The sequence below is a fragment of the Meriones unguiculatus genome, chromosome 3, assembly GCF_030254825.1.
Source record: "Meriones unguiculatus strain TT.TT164.6M chromosome 3, Bangor_MerUng_6.1, whole genome shotgun sequence".
NCBI classification, from domain to species: Eukaryota; Metazoa; Chordata; class Mammalia; order Rodentia; family Muridae; genus Meriones; species Meriones unguiculatus.
In genome coordinates, this window is record NC_083351.1 from 82332818 (window position 1) to 82352883 (window position 20066).

Genomic DNA, 20066 nt, shown 5'->3' on the forward strand with positions numbered 1-20066 from the left:
AAGACATCTAAAAGAAAACTGAGTGATTATCATGAAATCAGGCACCCAGGAAACTGCATGGATGGCTGGATAGGTGCATGAATAGTAGAAATGAATACAGGTAACATGCTATGCTGTTAAATGACAACCACAGTGAAAGGAACACTAAAATGTCATATTTAAGCATCCCCTTGTAGGCCAAGTGTAGTTCCAATGTGGACAACTCATGTGCTCAGTAGTTAGCAATGTGCTGTGTAGCCAGTAATAGCATCATCGCCTTCCTGGGTGAAAGAGCAGCAATTAAGTTTGATGAGGCTGGGATTCTCTACTTCTGTTGGTGCTATTTGGCAGTGTTTTTTTCAGGTAAGCCAGTTTGGGCCTGCACTGCTACCTCACAAATACACGTGGAAAGCTTTTCTTTCTTCGAGGCAGTCAGTAAAATGAACATTAGATGATTGTTGCTTATGGTTTCTCCAGTCTCTCTGTGTAGGTAACAGAACACACAGAAGCTAAGTAAGACCAACCTCTGATGAGCACTTGACTGTCACTTTGCTGGCCTTTAGTGCAGGCTTTGGTTTGGCGAGTTGAGTTTTTGTGAAGCTAGTGTGTCCTGCCACGGAGATCATGGTCTCCTTCCTAAAGCAGACTGTCAAAGTAGCTGGTCATTATTTGTACTTCTTGTCAACTGTCAAGGACTGTGGATAAGGTGGCCCTGACTGTCATAGACATATTGTTACCTAGTAGCTTCTTGTGTGAGTGAGTGTATGAAAATATAAAATAATGCTTGCTAAACAAATCTCTGAAGATTTTACCTTCTCCTATGAAACCCACTTTACCTTCTTTATTGATCTTGCTGGGGAAGCAGTGCTTGTATAAATCCTTTAAATTAACCTATTCACTTTTGTTGTCTATTCTGTTTCTCCCTACCTTGCACACAGTATTTCAGCTGAATTAACCCCTTCTGTTCCTTGAACAACCCAGCTTTCTTCTTACCCATGGAACCAGAGCTCTTCTGTTTCTCCCTTGCCTTTCTCTCTACGTGGTCTGTCCCAACTGCATGTTTATGTCTCAGGTTTGCACTTATCTGTTAAACATATTTCTTTCCATCCCTTATTCTTCTCCTCTCCTTTTCCTTTATTGATCTTTGTTTCTCATTTCACTCATCTTCTGCTTTTGCTTTTCTGTGGTGCTAGCGAAATGGTCTGCTGCCCTTGGTCTACACCACAAGCCTGTGTATGGGTTACCGCCTGCATGCTTGTCTGTGCACCATATGTGTGCAATGCTTACAGTAGCCAGATTCTATGGAACTGGAGTAACATTTGGGTGTAAGTCACCATGGGGGTACGGGAATTGAACCCAGATCCTCTTGAAGAGCAGCCAGTACTTGTAATTTCTGAACTACTTCTCCAGTAGCTGACCATGGCATGATGTCTACAAAGTTTATACACATAGGCTATTTATTACACTCAGCTACTTGTTCTGCTAGAGTAATATCACTTTCTACCATATATATGTTTACATATACATGTATACATCTGACATATATATGTATTTCTAATAATCTATATATCCCATACAGTCAGAGATGCTATCTTATATGCTATGATATTTTTGAAAACCTGGGACTATGCACATGCATTCAGGTTTCAGAAGTATTTACTGAATAAGTGGATGTAGGGGATGGAAGTATGAATAGGACAGAAATGAAGTGCTGTGCTTGTTCTTCACTTGTTGCAGGTTTAGAGATGATGCACTTTCAAATTTATACTTGAATTTTTATAGGTCTTTCTGGTAGTGTTATGGAGGACGACTTGGGGGTGGCAAGAGTATTGAGTAACTGTGAGTCTAGCTGCTGATCTTAATCCGAGAATGAAAAGATACAAAGTTTAAACTTCACGGCAATGGAAAGAAATGAGATGAAGGGGTAGATTTGATAGCCATAAGCAAAGTAAGTGATGAGTTTTCTGAAACATTAGAGAAGGAAGAGAGAAGAGATATATAGGATCCTAGTCTAGAAATCTTTCATGCTACTAACAACATCAGAGAAGGTGCAAACAAATTATTTGTGGAACGGTGTTCAGATTGTTAGGCCTAAGGACTGTCCAGGTAAAGATTCTAGCAGACATTTTTTAGCAAGGGTGAGCATAAGCATGCGTGTGCCAGCATCAAAACACTGTGGAAGCCTTTGCTCTGATACGGTATCCAGGGAGAACGAGTATAAAGACCTGCACAGAGACGAGTGCTTGGTGGGATGTTGGCTGCAGGCACATTTGGCTGCAATGGCATTCAGTGTGTACAATTAAAGTGTGTCTGCCTTTCAGATCCACATCACTGCCATCTGTATTTTCTACATTCACCCCGGCATCCCATCTCTCATTCCCACCCACACCCTTATTTTCCCAGCCCATCAGCTTTATTCTCTGACAAAATAAATGTTCTGAGTCTTTATCTCTCACTTCACAGAAAGAAAATCTAACTAAGGAAGTCGGTGATTCGGTTCCCATCAGGTCAGGGGTCCACCCTTGAGGCAAGCTGTACAAATATGGTAATAAATGCTGCAGAAGAAAAGTGCTGCAGAGGAAACAGACACTTTGAGGAGAAGCTTTGTGCCTGGAGACTGTCATTAACTATGGTGCAGTGGGTGGAGCCCTGCCCTGGAGGGAAGGCACCAAGCCACGGACTGAGCTGATTACTTAGAACCTCTTTGTAGAATTGAAGTTAGCGATGCAGATCACTTACTCAAGTGTGGTGAGGTATCAACTGCCGTGTCCGTGTGAACAAGGGAGGACTTAATTGCAGATATCCCCATAGTAACATGAAGAGCTGTTAGTTAGTCCGTGATAAAGTATTATTATTTGTACTTTCACCTATTTTCTTTGATGCAGTTTTAGGTGTTTTCTGTTTTTCCTTTTACAATTTTATTTTTGAGATTATACTATAACCATGACATTCCCCCTTTCCCTTCCTTCCTCAAAACCTTCCCATATACCTGTCCCTACTTTCCTTCAAATTTGGTCTTTTTTTCACTTTATTATTTCATGCATATATGTATATACATATATATTTAAATATAACCTGTTCAATCCATATTATGTTACTTTTAAGTATGTTTTGGGGGTTGACCTTGGCACTGGACAACCAATTGGTGTGCTCTTCCCTGAGGAAGCGCACCACTCTTATTCCCAGCTTTCCTCAGTTGCCTATAGTTCTTTGTATAGGGTTAAGGCCCTGTGGACTCTTACCAGTCCAGTTTGGCATATTCATTGCTGTCATCCTTGTTCAGCTCACATTTGGTTAGTCAGGTTGGTGAGACTTTAGGGATGTAGCTTTTGACATTACTAGGAGACACAATCTCACAGAAACTCTGATCTTCTAACTCTTACACCCTTTCCACTGTCTCTTCTGCAATGATCCTCCAGGCTTACCTGTGGGAGGTTTTTGTTGTTGTTTGTTTGTTTGTTTGTTGTAGGTTTCTGTTGTTTTCAGAGCAATTATGGCTTATGTCATTATTTAAAGTAACAAGTCTTAAAATTTCTTGAAAATCTGAGCCTGAACATTTTGTTTAGGCAGTTTTTAATGGCAGGGATGATGCTACTTTTGGTGGCCTGAGGACCATGCTCTGAATAAGAAGGCCAGTAAGATGAAGCATAGAATAGAAAGGCTAAAAGGGTAGGAGGAGATGGGAGGAGCAAAGGGTCAATAGACAGGTGTGTTCAGAGGCATCAGTATGATAGAGCATGAGAGATACAAAACTGAAGCCTCAGTATGAACAGTCATTCTCTTCAGCAATGCATTGGAAGCATATTCATTAGTTGGTATGAAGGTCCTTGACTTCACTAATCCAGAGTTGTAGCCTAATAATATGAGCAGGGAAAGAAATGTACATGAGTAAGCTAGCCAAGACATAGATTAAGTAAAATAACATGCAGTTTTTCTTGTTTCAAGTTATCTGTTTTATGAGAGACAGGAAAGGCTCGGCCGCTTCTTGAGGAAGAATTTCTCATGAAAATGAATGTGGGTGTGGGTATGCATATCCATATACCTTTGTCGTGTGTCTAATCCTTTTTCAGGGAATCTACATTACAGCTACAGAACAAGCTGACTCTAGTAGGATTTGTAAAAGTTCCCTTGCTTAATGAAATATTATCTTTTGCAGTTGAGTATGTAATATTCTCTTGCCAAGGTAATTAAGGAAAGGCAGCGTTGGAAGTTAAAATATGAACAGCATTACAGAGGAACAAGATGTGTTTGAGGGTGGGGTGCATGAAAATATATTTAGAGACTGAAAACATTATCAGACTGAATGCTGCCCCATCAGAGAACTTTCAGTTCTACATCTTGTTAGGTTTCTCCTTGTATCAAACCAAACTGAACCAATCCAAGTAAATAATTTCCTTTTGAACTCATGCTTAAATCATTGTGATAACTTCCTATGAATGCTACTTCTGAAGGCTTTGGAGGTTGAATAATCTCAAGAGGAAATAAAACAATCATCTGGTTAACTTTGGGGGACCGGTGTCATAGGGTGTGGGAGTGAAGTGGTAACCCCAAATCGTTGCTCCAGTAGGAAATGAAAATGGCCAGTGTTAGCCTGGTGTGCCAGAGACCTGCCCCAATGTAGAAAGGCTGTCTGAAAGCAAAGCTTAAGGAAAGTGGTGAGCTTGGGCTGGGTCCCTTGCCACGTCTGTCACATTAACACAATCACAGCTGTCACAGCCAGATTGCCTTCAGATTCCTTCCTTCCTGGAAATGTCCATCGTCGTCAGAAATGAATTAAATAGAATTAATTGCTCTAATGAAGTTGTCCGCCCTGCAGGTCATGTCAGCATCTAAGATGTTACTTCCATATGGTGGCTGTTGATTCGATCTGGAAAGACATGACTATCCTGACCATTTAATCATTAAAGGTTAATCATTTAATCATCACAGAATTTAATTTAAAATTCATTATAGAATTCTCAACTGTTGACTTTTGGGTTAATCTTTAGAACCTGCAAGAGAAACTAAATGTTTTAAACTTTCAAACATCAAATGAACTCTGAATTCCTTGCAACGTGACATATCACCATAGATATTGCAGACAATGGCTGAAAATTATTAATGAAACAGGCAACCTAAGTTTTGTTTATCTGGGGATGATTTTTACTATCTATAGCTAGCCAAGAATTCAAAAATATTTAGGTGTATTTATTTTGTCTACTTCCTGTTGTTGCTGCTATTGAAATAGGGTCTGTGGAGCAGTCTTTGGTCTGGAACTTTCTACATAGCCAAAGCTGGCCTTGAATTTTTGACTCTGCTGCCTCTTTCGAAATGCTGGGATTGCAGGCATATCTGACACCTGGGTTTTGTTTACTGTTTTCCACAGTATAGAAAAAGTAGATCTTCCCGATGGTGAGTGCTCTCTGTCACAAACAACTCCATATTTGGCTAAGGCTGAGGATCTGGCTTGCTTCCGTGTATGTGGACCTATCTGCATTGCCCACGTGGCACGCTGTGGTTGGCTACCCAGAGGCTATTTAAGCTGTGGGCTGGCTTTCCCCAGGGTCAGATGATTGTTCAAGGTTCCTGAATAAACTGCATTGAAAAAAAAAAAGAAAAAAGAAAAAGAAAAGAAAAAGTAGATCTTAAAAATTAGCTACAAATTATTCTTAATTTGATTTTCTTAGCAATTGATCTCCAGGAGTTCCTATCTGGTAAAGATTTAAAGAACATGCACTTTGGATTTCACAGAGAGTATGAATCAAACCTTGAGATAACCTAGAACCCTTGCACAGATGTAGCCCATGGAAGTTCAGTGTCCAAGTGGGTTATATAGTAATGGGAAGAGGGACTGCCTCTGACATAAACTGATTGGCCTGCTCTTTGATCACTTCCTCCTGAGGGGGGAGCAGCCTTACCAGGCCACAGAAGATGACAATGCAGCCACTCCTGATGAGATTTGGAAGACTAAGATCAGAAGGAAGGAGAGGGGAACCTCCCCTATCAGTGGACTTGGGGAGGGGCATGCATGAAAAAGGGGGAGGGAAGGTGGGATTAGGAGGGGAGGAGGGAGGGGTTTATGGGAGAATACAAAGTGAATAAAATAATTAATAAAAATTTAAAAAAGAATCTAACAGTAAAAGGTATTTAGCTCATGTTTTCTAGTTTTAGCAATCTAAAAGGAAAGTCTCTTTCCTTCACTAAAATGTTATCAGAAAGTAAGAAATCAAAGAATTAAAAATTGGATTTTTTTTGGGGGGGGCTATTGAATTAAAGTATAAAGCACAAGCTTGAATAAAGGCCAGACAGTTGGAGATATGCCCAGCCACCTGTGGGGAGGAACCAGCCTTACTGCATTCTTTCCTGCCCAGTAGAGATACAGATGCTAGGAAACTGGCCAAGATCATCCCTCTCTCCTAGAAGTGTCAAACAAGGGAAGCCAGATCATTAAAGGTTTGGGGGCCTTCCTATAGCCAATTAGTTTAAAATGCAACATCCCTGCTTTGGAATTTCCCTGCTTTGAGAGAGCTTGGAGTGACTGGAATATTAATCAACCACCTACCCTGAAGATGAGGCTCTCTGCTCTCAACAGCTTTGTTAGTGAGGGTGTGGGCCCAAGCTATAGCTTGTAATAAAAAGATCCTCATGTATTTTGCAAAAAAAAAAAAAAAAATTAAAAAAAAAGAAAAAGAAAATTAACACATTAGGCTAATGTTCACTGGAACTGGGGAGATGGCATTATGGCTAACAGCAGTTGATGCTCTTTCAGAGGGCCACAGTTTTATTTCCAGCACCCATATGGTTGTTCACAGCTATCTGGAATTGCAGTTCCTGGTGATCCAATACATTCATCCGACTTCTACAGGCACTGTATGCATAGCTGTTGCACATACATAAAACAACAAAACATTCACATACCAAATGATATGAATAAGTATCATTAAAAAGTTTTAAAAGGTTATGTCTATGAAATCTATACACAAATGCTATTTGAGGAAAACATTAACATACAGGTTTCATGGAGTTTATTTAAGATTAACTGAAGAATAGCCTTTTGTTAGGTACAGAGAAGTTATTGCTAGGCATTTATTTAGGTACACACATAAAACCTAAGTTTAGGCTTTGATTTGTTATTATTTACATTATCTGAAAACATTTTCATTATTAACTAGAGTTGGGAACACATTACTGTATGTCTTTGAAAACATAGTGAGCTGGAGACTTATACTTGGGTAGATTTTAAGGAGATATATTAATCACAATTTTACTAAAGCCCCCTCAATGGTTAACATTTTTTAATTTTTATGTATTATTTATTACAATTTATTCACTTTGTATCACAGCTGTAGCTTCCTTCCTCTTCCCCACCCAATCCTGCTGCTCTCCCTTGCTCTTTTCCTCCTGTGTCTGTCCCCCAGTACACTGATAGGAGAGGTCTTCTTCCCCTTCCATCTGACCCTTCAGGAGTGGCTGCATTGTTTTCCTCTGTGGCCTAGTAAGGCTGTCCCCACCTCAGGGGAAGGTGATCAAAGAACCAGTCACTGAGTTCATGTTCTGAGCCCCTGCTCCCATTACTAAGGAACCCACTTGGACACTGAGCTGCCATGGGCTACGTCTGAGCAGGGCATCTAGGTCCTCTCCATGCATGGTCTTTGGTTGGAGTATCAGTTTCTGCAGGCCCCCTAGGCCCAGATAATTTGGTTCTGTTGCTCTTCTTGTGGAGCTCCTGTCCCCTCCAGATCTTTCTATCTCCCCCTTCTTCCATAAAATTCCCTATACTCTGCCCAAAATTTGGCTATGAGTCTCAGCATCTGCTTAGATAACCTGCTGGTATAGAGTTCCAGAAGCCCTCTGTGGTAAGCTCCTGTCCTATTTCCTGTTTTATCCACTTCATATGTCTATCCTGTATGCCCTTCTGAATAAGGATTGAGCATCTTCCTTAAGGTCCTCCTTGTTGTTTAGCTTCTTTAGGACAGATTTTAGTATGTTTATCCTATATTATAAGGCTAATCTCTACTTTAAAAGACTTTTCTATAAGAGAATAAATTAATTTCTTGATACATGTGTGTGGGTTGTACATGTATATATACATGGATATGCATGTGTGTACTGTATGCATGTGTGCATATGTACATAGGGGTGTTCACTGGTGCGTATGGTAAGGACAGAAGTTGATGCTCAGAATTTTCCTCTGACTTCACCACCTTGTAACATCTTTCACTGAACCTGAATCTTGCCATCTTTGCTAGATTCACTGACCAATGCAGTCCATGATCCACATGTCTGTAGGCCCCCAACTCTTACAGATTTACAGATATATGCCACTGTGCTCATTTTACATGGATGCTGAGGAACTTAGGTCCTCATGATTGCATAGCAAGCACTTTACCCACTGACCACTTTCTCCCCAGCCCCAAATTATTTTTTATTTGTTTTTATTTTCTTTTTATATTCCAACCACAGTTTCCCCTCTCTCTTGTTCTTCCAGTCCTTTCCCCTTCTCCTCTTTCCCCCTCATCCACTTGACCTCTATTTCTTTTTAGAAAAGGACAGGTCTCCCATGACAAATTAATTTCTTTTATAAATTAATTAATTAATTGTTTATTTGCTTACTTATTTTTAATTTATTTACTCTGTATTCTGATCATAGCCTCCTCCCTCATCTCTTTCCAGTCCCACCCTCCTTCCTCCCCCCCTTCCCCTACCCTAGTCCTCAGAAAGGTGCAGCTTTCCTCCCCTAATATCTGAGCCCAGCCTATCAAGTCTCATCAAGACTGTCTGCGTCTTCTTCCTCTGTTGCCTGGCAAGGCTGCTCTCCATGAGGAATGTTAGTTGATTTCTATACTATGACGTATTCTATTAAGAAATTATTTAGCCAGTTCTACCTACAGTCAAATCAAAACCACTATATTCTAGACTACCTAACATTTCAAGTGAATTTCTGAAAACATACTCAGTCTAATCAATGACACAACTTATTCCAACTTTACCACTATTGCTTCTATCCCCATGTTCTACTCTGTTCTGTATCTTCTCATTGCATCCATCTTTTTTTCCATGAAAGACTCTTGGCTTATATTCAAAGTAAATGGTTTCAAGTTTGATTGTGCTTCATATAGGAGCTATAACGTTGAGCTAGAGCATGTTACATAATGTTTTGTTTTGTTTTGTTTTGTTTTGTTTTGTTTTGTTTTGTTGAGACAGGGTTTTTCTGTGCAGCCTTGGTTGTCCTAGACTCACTTTGTAGATCAGGCTGGCCTCAAACTCACAGAGATCTGCTTGCCTCTGCCTCGCTGAGTACATGTTACATAATCTCTGTTAGTGATATTTATTTCAATCATGATGTGGGTGGGAATAACTTCCACCATTGTCATAATCCTGAGTGAGAAAATATACAACAAAAGCCTAGTGATACTTATTTCAACCATGATGTAGGTGGGAATAACTCCCACCGTTGTTATAATCCTGACTGAGAAAATATACAACAAAAGCCATTTATAGTAAAGTAATTTGTGACGTTAATGAACATATTGCTAAAGTTCCTTGTGTGGTATTCCATCTTTTAAGGTAATATGTTACAGTATTAATCCATCTCATCCTCCCAATAATCTTAGAAGGGGTACAAGTTCTTTATTGTCTCTGGTGCAAAGCAGGTTAAATTGAGGCACAAAGCTGGGTCAAAGGCTAACAGGATGTTTCAGTGGATAAAAGTGCTTGTTATGCAAGACCAAGGACTGAGTTCAATGCCGAGATCCTACAAGTGGAAGAAGAGTCCTGAGTGTGGAAAGTTGTTCTCTATCCTCCTTGGCCATACTGTGGCATGCACACATGGGCACACACCACCACCCCTCAATACGCACATCATATAAATAATTTTTTAAAGCTAGGTCAAGATATGTTGCCAGTGTTACAGGTCAAATTTTCATTCTTCATACTCTCCATTCCCGTTTCAAGGAATATTTTGTTACATGGATACAGGAAGTGTGGTGTATTACTTGGGTCTTAGATATATGAAAATGTATCTTATCTGAGATAAACAACGGCCCCTGTCTGCACGCTCACATAGCATGAAGCTTTGTAGGTCATTTGTTTGTTTGTTCGTTTTCCTTTTTCTCTTTGCTTCTTTATTTTTTCTTTCCTTCTCTTTTTCTTTTTTTTAAATAAACTCTGGTGTCTATTACTGTGTATAAATTATAGGCTAGAATGACTTCTTTCTCTTGTGAGCTCAGGATTCAGGAAAAGAAGCTAAACTTGTCTGAGAGCCACTGTCTTAGTCTCAGGTTATGCCCCAAACCCTGTCTAGGGACGTGCCACAACCCACATATTCTTCACCTGTTTTTCAGGCTTAAAATTCATTTACTTTTGTACACTGGGTGTAGTTGTTCTTTAATTCAGACACATTTCTGTTCATTTAAGCTATTCTTTCATGTCTCTACAAATTTGACTACTGACGCCTCATGTGTCAGGAACACCCTGGAATATTTCCAGCAGCCTGGCTAACATATCCAGTAAGTAGCCTTTGTTCGTTGAGTTTGCAGACTGATGGGAGAAGGCAGACAGCAAATTATCCCACAAGTAGAAGTAAAACAACCTCCCCGGGGTAGTGCTATGAAGACAGACATGGAACATGATGCTCTGGACATAGATAAGAGAAAGCTTTGGCAGACACTTGACAATCATAGTTTGTTTCCTGCCTTCTGTCCTCAATCCTATCCAAGGTATTGGAGACTCTGGAAAAACAGAGAAAAGGTTAGACAGACTGGAACAGAGTTGACAAAACAATGTGACACAAATTGATCGTGGGGAATGAAAAACCTAACTTTAGCGGCCTAACACATCTCAGCCTTTGAGTGAATCACTGTGTCAAAGAAGAATAAATGACATGCGTAATAACTGCCACTCTCTAGTGGCAGCTAACCTAGTCATTCTACTTCACCCAGTAAATGAGAGAGAAGCACAGTGAGTTTAAAAGGTTTACACAGCACAATTAAAGTATTATTATTTGACGTTTTGTGTGTTGGCTTTCTTGTTATTTATTTAGAATGTTGTGCACACAAAAATTGTTATTCTTATTTATACAAATATTTTTAAAGCCTGAAGATTAACTGAAGAAGCACTTGTAAATGGAAACACAAGAGACTTTGTTTCCCATTCCATCTGGTATCCAGGCCGTAGTTCAGAAAAACCAAAAATATTCTCCATGTTCTTTTACTAACAATGCTATAATATTATTTTCTTGTTTATCCAACAAGGCTCTCTTATATACATTCACTCAATTAACATGGATTGTGAGTTCTTCTGGTGCATTGAGACTATAATGGAGTACAATGGAGGGTAAAGACTGATCCCAGTCTTTTTGGCCTATGGAACTGATATGATAGTTCAATGGCAGAGACTAAAATTCATTTACAGTGGGCCTTATTTTTGCTGTATCCTTTGACCGAATTGCTTATCTCCTAGAGTGTTTATGCATGTGCCATAACTTCAAAAGGATTTTTGTTTAAATAGAAATTTCTATTTAGAGAACTGTACTGTATCTCATTTACCATACCATAGACCTTTCCCTTGATTTACTCTTCTTCCCACCTTTATCACCATTTGTGTTAGTTGTGTTTGCTGTTGCCATGATAAATTACCCTGAACAAAACTACCTGGGAGAGAATGGATTTCCTTTAGCTTACAGTTCCAAGTGATAGTCCATCCTTGCAGGGAAGTAGCAGGGGCTTGAGACAATTGGTCACATTGTGTCCATAGTTACAAAGTGGAGAGGCATGGACTTCCTTCTCCACTCTTTTATACAGTTCAGTATCTCCTGTCTAGGGAATGGAGCCACCCACAATGGATGGGTCTTTCTACTTCAATTGACATAATAAGATAAGTTTCTATGCAAGCCCACATCCTGTTCTAGACAGTCCTGCACTGGGATTCTCTTTCCAGGGTATTCTGGATTGTGTCAAGCTAACAATTAAAACTAACTATCACACCATGTTTCTATATATTTTACTATTGTTTTCTTTAGATCTAAGCATGCAGTGTTAACCTTTCATATAAAGACTGTTTTGCTTTTTGATATATTCTGTATAGAGAAATTTTTATTTATATAATAGATGCTCAATAAATATTTGCTGAATGTATGAGACAATCACATAAGTGTATATGAATAAGAAGAAAAGTGACAATTTGAAAAATAATTCAACATATATTTTTTTCAAAAAATGTTTTGAAAATGTTTTTTTGAAAAAATATATATCCATGGTTCATAATATTGAGCTCTGTCTGTATGGTTTTATGCCCTTTCTTCCCACCTTAAGTGTCTCTCTGAAGCAGAGATTCCTAGAATTCTCAACAAACTTTTGTGAGATCTGTTGAAGAGACCTTATCTTTGTAAACTGTTTAAAATCATCTGTCATGTGTGTTACCTAAAGGGCCCCTGTTCATCTTGCATGAGAGTGTTCCTCTATGCTTCACTGCATTCTCAGGACCTCAAGTTTTGCTCTCTACGATTTTTCTGTTTGTCTTTACATTTTGAAATAATCTTGGCATTTCTTTTTCTCCTTGAGATGCTTTTATTCCCACTTAATTTTCATTTTTTAATGTTTACTGTCTGACTGTCCCCAGTAAGTAGTGTTCTTGGTTTATTATACATAATCTAACCCCAGCCTTTCTCTCCCCCTCTTTTTCTCTCTTTGATGACCAACAGTGTGGGGATGTGGCAACTGCAGGATGGTCCTATCCAAGCCTTCTGGGACCTTTACTTCTCCATGCTACCCTAACGACTATCCTAATACACAGTCTTGCTCCTGGATCATCCGAGCCCCTACCGGCTACATCATTCAGATAACGTTTAATGACTTTGACATTGAGGAAGCTCCAAGTTGCATCTATGACTCACTGTCCCTTGGTAAAGGAGACAACTCGACAAAATTTTGTGGAGCAACTGCCAAAGGCCTGTCATTTAACTCAAGTGTGAATGAGATGTATGTGTCTTTTTCAAGTGATTTTAGTATCCAGAAGAAAGGTTTCAACGCCAGCTACATCAGAGGTATGTAAAGCACAGGCAGCACCAACATCCTACTTCCATTTACCATATGCTGCAGAAAACACCAAGGCTAGAGGACAGAACTGTGCTCTCTTTTGTGAATGGTCAGGATCAGGATTTAAGGGTGAGAATGTATTAATAGTCTCTGAGAATCCTCACTACCAAACTAGAACTACTAGATTCAAACTCTGGTTTCAGAAGAGCTGAATTATAGACTGTCTGCAGAACATCTATTTTTATTTCTTTGTTTATGTTTTAGAGCTTAGGTCTTAATTTGTAGGTAGGACTGGCCTGGAACTTGCTAAGTAGATCAGGTCAGCCTTGAACTCACAGAGATCTGATTACCTTTGCCTTCCAAGCATGTCAAATGCACAGATCTGCATTTTTTAAAGAGGGAGTCCACTGGTAATAATGAAAATCTATAATTCTAATATTGCCCTACTAGAAGTTTTAAACATCTCTATTTAGAAATTGTTTTATTTTGGATGTATAAGATGTTTCATTTAAAGTACATTTGCTAGAGGACAAACAGAAAATTAGTTTGTAAGAGAAAGGGAGGGGGCAGCACAGAAATTCTGAGGGGATGAGATTTTCCAGGAAACATTTGAGAGAGTAAAAGGCAGTTGTTACTTAAAAGTGGAGCTAGTTTGTGCTCAGAAAGTAATTAAGAAATAGCATATCTTTAAAATTCATAATATGCAAACAAATTCACCAGCTCTGATAGAGCTGGAACTAGCTCTTTCTTAATTCTGGAATTTTTTTTCTTAATTTTTAATGTTTTTGCACAGAGATAAAAAACAACAACATAGCTGTCACTTCATTGTGAGATAAAATCATAATTAAAGATTATGAACTGGGTGACACTGCCTGTTGTTGTTATTTTTGATGTGAGACCATTGGTAAGAGATAGGTGACAGAGGACGGATGGAGAAGAGGATAACAAAGGCTTACAGAGTAAGTAAAAGTCAGTTACAAGAAAAAATGAGGGACCTTTGACATTTTGCATCTCAGCTCGTATTCTGGAATTATGGTATGACTTTATGCTTTTTCCTAGTTGCTGTGTCCTTACGGAATCAAAAGGTCATTTTGCCCCAGGCATTAGATGCTTACCAGGTATCAGTTGCAAAAAGTGTCTCCATTCCTGAGCTCAGTGCATTCACACTCTGCTTTGAAGGCTCCAAAGTTGTCAGTGAAGACGATGACTGGATAGCTTTTTCCTACTCAGATGAGTCCCTCACACACTGGCTCAGTTTTGAAAAGGCCAACAATGACTACTTCCTGTCCATTTCTGGCTCAAGATGCTTGTTGAACAGTGCATTACCTGTGAAGGAAAAAGAAGACATCTTCACAGAAAGCCTTGAGCAGCTCTGTCTGGTGTGGAGTAATATTCTGGGCTCTGTTGGTGTAAATTTCAAAAAGAACTATGAAACAGTTCCATGCGATTCCACCATCAGCACTGTCGTACCTGGGGATGGGACTTTGCTGTTGGGCTCTGACAGAGATGAAATCGCCTCTCTGAAGGGCAGCATCTATAACTTTCGACTTTGGAATTTTACGATGGATCTGAAAGCCCTCTCCAACCTCAGCTGTAGTATGTCTGGGAATGTGGTAGACTGGCACAACGACTTTTGGAGCATCCCAACCCAGGCTCTGAAAGCTGAGAACAACCTGAGCTGTGGTAAGTTCATTAACATTCCTCATGATTTTAGCACTGAATGGTGAAAATGCTCATCATTAAGAAATTATGTAGACATATGCATTTATAGAATCATCACTAAGAGCTCTTTAGCTTTAAAGCTGTTACCAGTTTAGCTATTCACAGCATGCATTTAATGACTAGCCATGCTTATTTAGTGAGCTTGTCATTTTTAAGTGTTGCCTAGGTCACAAAATATCCGTTTATCACTAACAACTCAGTCACAATGACTGAACAAGTTAAAAACCTTGGCACTAGATTTGAATCATAAAAAAATTAATAAATAAGTTGTAATTTCTACTCACCTAAATCTTACCCTAATATACTGATCTTTATCATTCTAGAAAAGAATTTCAGTTGCATTACCTAAATAAACACATGCTGTGTAGGACAGTGTTTATTCAGAGAGATCAAATATCTAGCCATCTATTTTATGGAAAGTTTTGATTAATCTTGAATTGTCAATTTTTTTTTCTTTGAACTTTTATCCCTCTTTATTTTACAGCAAACATTAGTTGTTCATTCCAAATACCCTTCCTTCCCAGGTTGCTTTTGAGGAGACTTAGCTGTAGCAACATTGGAAATAGCCAAATAGAGAAATAATTATATGTAAAGAAAAAGTATATTGAAGTAGACTTCTATTCAGTATTCTTTATATTATACAAGTTAATTCTAGAAATCCTGTTTTATTATAGGACTGACTTAAATACCCACAAAATGGCTCTGTTATCAATTTAAAATGGCAAAACATTGATTCTTAGGTGTTGATGACATAAATTTTAGTTAAAGAGAGAGGCCCACTACTCAAAAGAATTTATATGTGACTTTGGCAAAAATCTGCTAGACCAGGGCTTGGCAAAGTAGAAGGCAGACAACTTGCTTTATAAATAAAGTTTTATAGGAACACAGCTATGCCCATGGATCTCTGTACTGTAAGTGGCTGCGATTATGCTAACAGGACCAAACTGTCTAATAATGACAGACATAGCATGACTCAGAATCTTAAAATATCTGCTCTCAATTCCTCTAAGTTCCATCATCCTAAAATATTTCCCGTCAATGTTCATGAGTAAGTTTATGGAGCTTCCAAACTATCAAAGAATCCCAAGAGTTGCTGGAACTCACATTTTGAACAGCAGTGGAAAAGACACTTCAGAAGGAGTGAAGCCCTAGACTGGGGAGGGGCTGACAGACTTATGTGTGTTCTTCACCTGTATTTGTAACACATTATGCTTCAAGGGTGACTTTGTTTCTAACATTCAAAGATTAGATTTCACATAATATGAATTATCCATTTTTCTTAGCAAACACAAATGCCAGGCTAGTATTTTTGCATGGATAACACAACTAGAGTGAAGTTGTGGCTATTCCTTTGAAGAGGTTTTGGAATTCACCTCAGCTGTCATCACACCTGTGTATCCCCTGACTCCCCCACCCCCACCCCCGCTTTTCTTCTTTAGGCTTACTTTCTGAACCTGATTGGCATCTAAGTTTGAAGATCTCAGTTTAGACCACTCCTTTTGCTTTAAATAGTGAGGAAAATGAAGCATATAACTGACCATTTGTTGAGGCTAACACACATCAGCAATTTATACCTGGAAATCTCACTTTTTAAAATTTTTTAATTAATACTATTTTTTATTGACAAAATTGCTGTATTTATGCTGCATATTACAATGTTTTGATATATACATTGTAAAGAGGCTAATTCAAGCTAATACATAATACTTAGTCAGGTTTTCATAGTGAGAAAACGTTGAATCTTTAGCAATTTCCTTTTAGTGTTTTGCATTCAGGGAAGGAACACTGAGGATGGTGACATTGTCAATCCTTTCTGAGCAAGTTAGAGCATACACTACATCACTTCCAACTGCAACTGTTAGGTAACATAATAGATCCTCTAAACTCATTACTCCTGGGATTGTAGTTTTTGTATGATAATCTCTCATCCCCATGACCCACCTTCTGCCCTCCAGCCCCTGTGAATCACCATTCTACTCTATTTCTATGATTTCAACTTCTTGGGATTCCACACATAAGTGAGATCATGCATTCCTTCTATTTTCTAAAACACTGCCTCTGAGGTTCTCATCCTAAAGCCTGAAGATTACAAGAACCTATCAAATGCGTGCTCCCATGTCTTAGTCAGCTGTAAGTCTTCGGAACAATTTCATCATAAGACCAGCATAGTCTTACAGATTCGATGCACTTGATTCCCATTAACTTCACAGCAGTCATCTTGACATTCCAGGGTGACACTACCCCCACCCAGATGTCTTGCTGTGCATGTCAGGAGGATTGGTGGGAGAAGGAATTTCCTGCTGCTTAATCATCAGCCTGGGGCTGAAGAATCCAAGTCACTTATTAACTGACAGGAAATACCTGTACCTAAGATTGTATCTTGGCCCTGTTGGTTAAGCAAAACTTCAATAATCAAGAAAAATAAAGTGTGCTCTATTAACATTCTAACCTTCCCCCGCCCCAGAAAATGTTGTGATTGCTGCTCAGGGTCATAATTCCACAAGCTTTCAGTGAGTACAGTAACCAATGGGAAAGTGCAATCTCATTCCTTGCATTCCAGTAGACTGGCAATGTTTGCCAAGTATTGACTATTCTAGTATCCACTTGTGGTAGAAAATGAATATGTTTTCCATCTGTGTGTTACTGGATAAATTTTATAAAGTGAAAGAAAGTAAGGAGGTAAGACGGAATAGATTACATTTAGTATATAAATACGCTGTCACATTTAAATATAAAACTAAAGTCATTAATATCTGATACAACGTCTTTATAATCACACTGATTTGTTTCCCATTATTTTCTAAGTATTTGGGGACTATGTCTGATTTAAAAAAAATTAAGCTGGTTTGTTTTTTTAAAATTCACAGTCAATCTTGTCAGCTCTTTCCTGATACAAATGCTGTATTTTCAATAGTTCTTTTTAGACCTTCTAACATCTTTTTTTTCCCTGAACAGTTTTCCAATATGTCCAGCTTTGTGACCCTCAGGAACAGGTCATTTCCTTTTCTGACCCTTTAATTATAGGTACAAGTATTTGCCTGTGTTATGAATACAGGTTAGACACTGGCTAATGCCCATCAATTTTCACAAAGAACAGACAGTACTTTCTCTGCTGGTTTTATTTATTTAACTGATTACTGCTCTTTCCTGAGGAGTGATATAGTATAACTCAATGAATAGTCTAAGTTCAAGGAAATTACATTTATTTATCCAGGATTCCTTAAGTACTTCCATGTCTTAGTGACTGTGGATGTAGAGATAAGACATAAATTGTAAGTACCCAACTTTGTGTTAGTCTTTATGGACTTTTTTTTTTTTTTTTTTACTCTTTGTGGGTTTTTCAATGCACTTTAGTTCTCAGCTCTAAAATTTTTCTCCTGATTACTAAGACCCCATCACTCTCTAATTTTCATCTTCTCATAAGTAACTAATAAATTACAGTCCTGACTTTCACAGCTCTAAAATTCAATTATTGGTCCTTAGTTTTATGCTCAACAAATTACTGAATTCACCTTTGTTAAATTATTAGATCATTTTTAACCGAAAATATAATTACTTTATCATGACAAGCACATTTTTTGAGGGTGCTCAAACTCATTAGGAGCATAGATGATCTTTAGAAATAATTGTACACACAAAATAATAATAACGTTATAAAGTAAGACTGGAAAGATGGTAAAGGATCTGAGTATGGATCCTGACACCCACCAAAAAGCCTATAATTACAAACCTGTAATCCCAGCAGCAGAGGCAAGAATAGGGGCTCTATGGGGCACTAGCTAGGTAGTGTACTTGAAGCAGTGAGTTCCACGATGGATAAGAAACTTCATCAGAAGATAAGATAGAGAATGACTGAGGAAGTCAACTGCCATCAACTTCTTGGCCTCCATGCACATGTACACAGTCAAACAAACCTGCATATATGTGAACACACACACAACACAATACAAAAAGAGAAAAATATAAAAAATAAAAATTGTAAAATTAGAATAATTTACTTATGAAATTCATCTTACTAATATCAACAAAGAGAAACATGGAAAACTTTTTTTTACCAACTGCCTGTTTTCCTTCTGTGAGACAAATCCCTAACTGATGCTGGTCTGAAACTCCCTATGTACCAAGGAAAAGCCTGATGCGATCCTCTTGTGTCCCCCTGTCAAGTACTAGGATGTGTGTTGCCATGCTACTTTAGTGGAGCCCAAGGCTTCATGGGTCCTAGGCAGATACTCTGCTGAGTCCCAACTCCTCATTTTCAAGATTTCTTTTCATTTGTGTATATAATGTGACTATAAATTTTTTCTTTGCAAACAGGCTTTAAATACCTTTGAGCAGACTCAGAAGCTAGAGAGCACACAGAGATCCCATAAGCAACACTGATGATTGACAACTCGCTGACCTGAAAGAAGACTTTGTCTCTTTTGTTACAGTTGCCCAATTTTATAAGCCTAGAAAACTGGGCAATGAAAGCACACCTGAATGGAAATGAAGAGTTTTGTGTGCTTCGGTTATTTACTTATTTATATCTTGCTGTGTTCACCAGGCTAGCCTGAATTTGGAGGCTCGAGTGATCATTCTGCTTCAACCTCCTGAGTGGATGAAACTACAATGGCATTTTACCATCCAGCAGGATTTACTTTTTGTATTTGTTTACATAGTCCCACATATTTATAATATGAGATTTCCTTTACCAGTATAATTTCCTTCTAATTAAATTATGGCATTTGTTTTGGTGCCATTTTTCACTAAAAAAAAAATCACATGTAATTTCTGTTGCTGCATGAGATTGTAACACAATGGCAACTATTCAGTATTTATACAGTACTAGCAATTTGATAAACTTGACCTTCCCCTAGAAAGAAAAACTAATTAAAATATTCAGAAACAAATGTTTACAATTTCCCCTGAAAGGAAGCCACAGATTAAAATGTATACAATGAATCTGATAAAATGGTCAAGATCTTGTTTTAAATCATGGCTCTTCTGACATTTTTCTTTATTCCCACTCTGAGCTCCTAGATATACTACAGTGGAAATGTAGTTAGCCCAAGAACTTCTTTCCCACAACATTGTCCCTTATCTCTCTTTGTCTTGGAGAGATACCATATCAGTTCCAGAAGCCTCAAAGGAGCCCTGAACTGCCAGCATTGTGTGTAATCTGAGAATTACAGGAACCTCATCCAAGGGTCTCCACTGTGCTGGGTTACAATGGCTGAGATTTCTCCAATCACGATTCTGATAGCCTTGTTAGTTTTCAGAAGTCCTTTCTAAAATGTGTAGACCTTGGGTCCTGAGAAGAGTGGACATGCACAAAGGGCAGAAAGCTCCCAAGATAAGGTTCTCCCTCTATCT

The 20066-nt window shown here is 38.5% G+C and overlaps 1 protein-coding gene across 6 annotated transcripts in view; it reads left to right on the forward strand.

Annotated features, from left to right (window-relative positions):
• Nucleotides 1-20066, forward strand: part of Adgrg6 (adhesion G protein-coupled receptor G6) — a 135350-nt gene that overhangs the window by 60375 nt on the left and 54909 nt on the right. For all 6 annotated transcript variants that reach the window (XM_060380232.1, XM_060380233.1, XM_060380234.1 and 3 more), the window contains exons 3-4: nucleotides 12659-13000; nucleotides 14052-14675. In XM_060380232.1, coding sequence (XP_060236215.1) covers nucleotides 12659-13000; nucleotides 14052-14675 — 966 coding nt within the window. The remainder of the gene's footprint in view (nucleotides 1-12658; nucleotides 13001-14051; nucleotides 14676-20066) is intronic.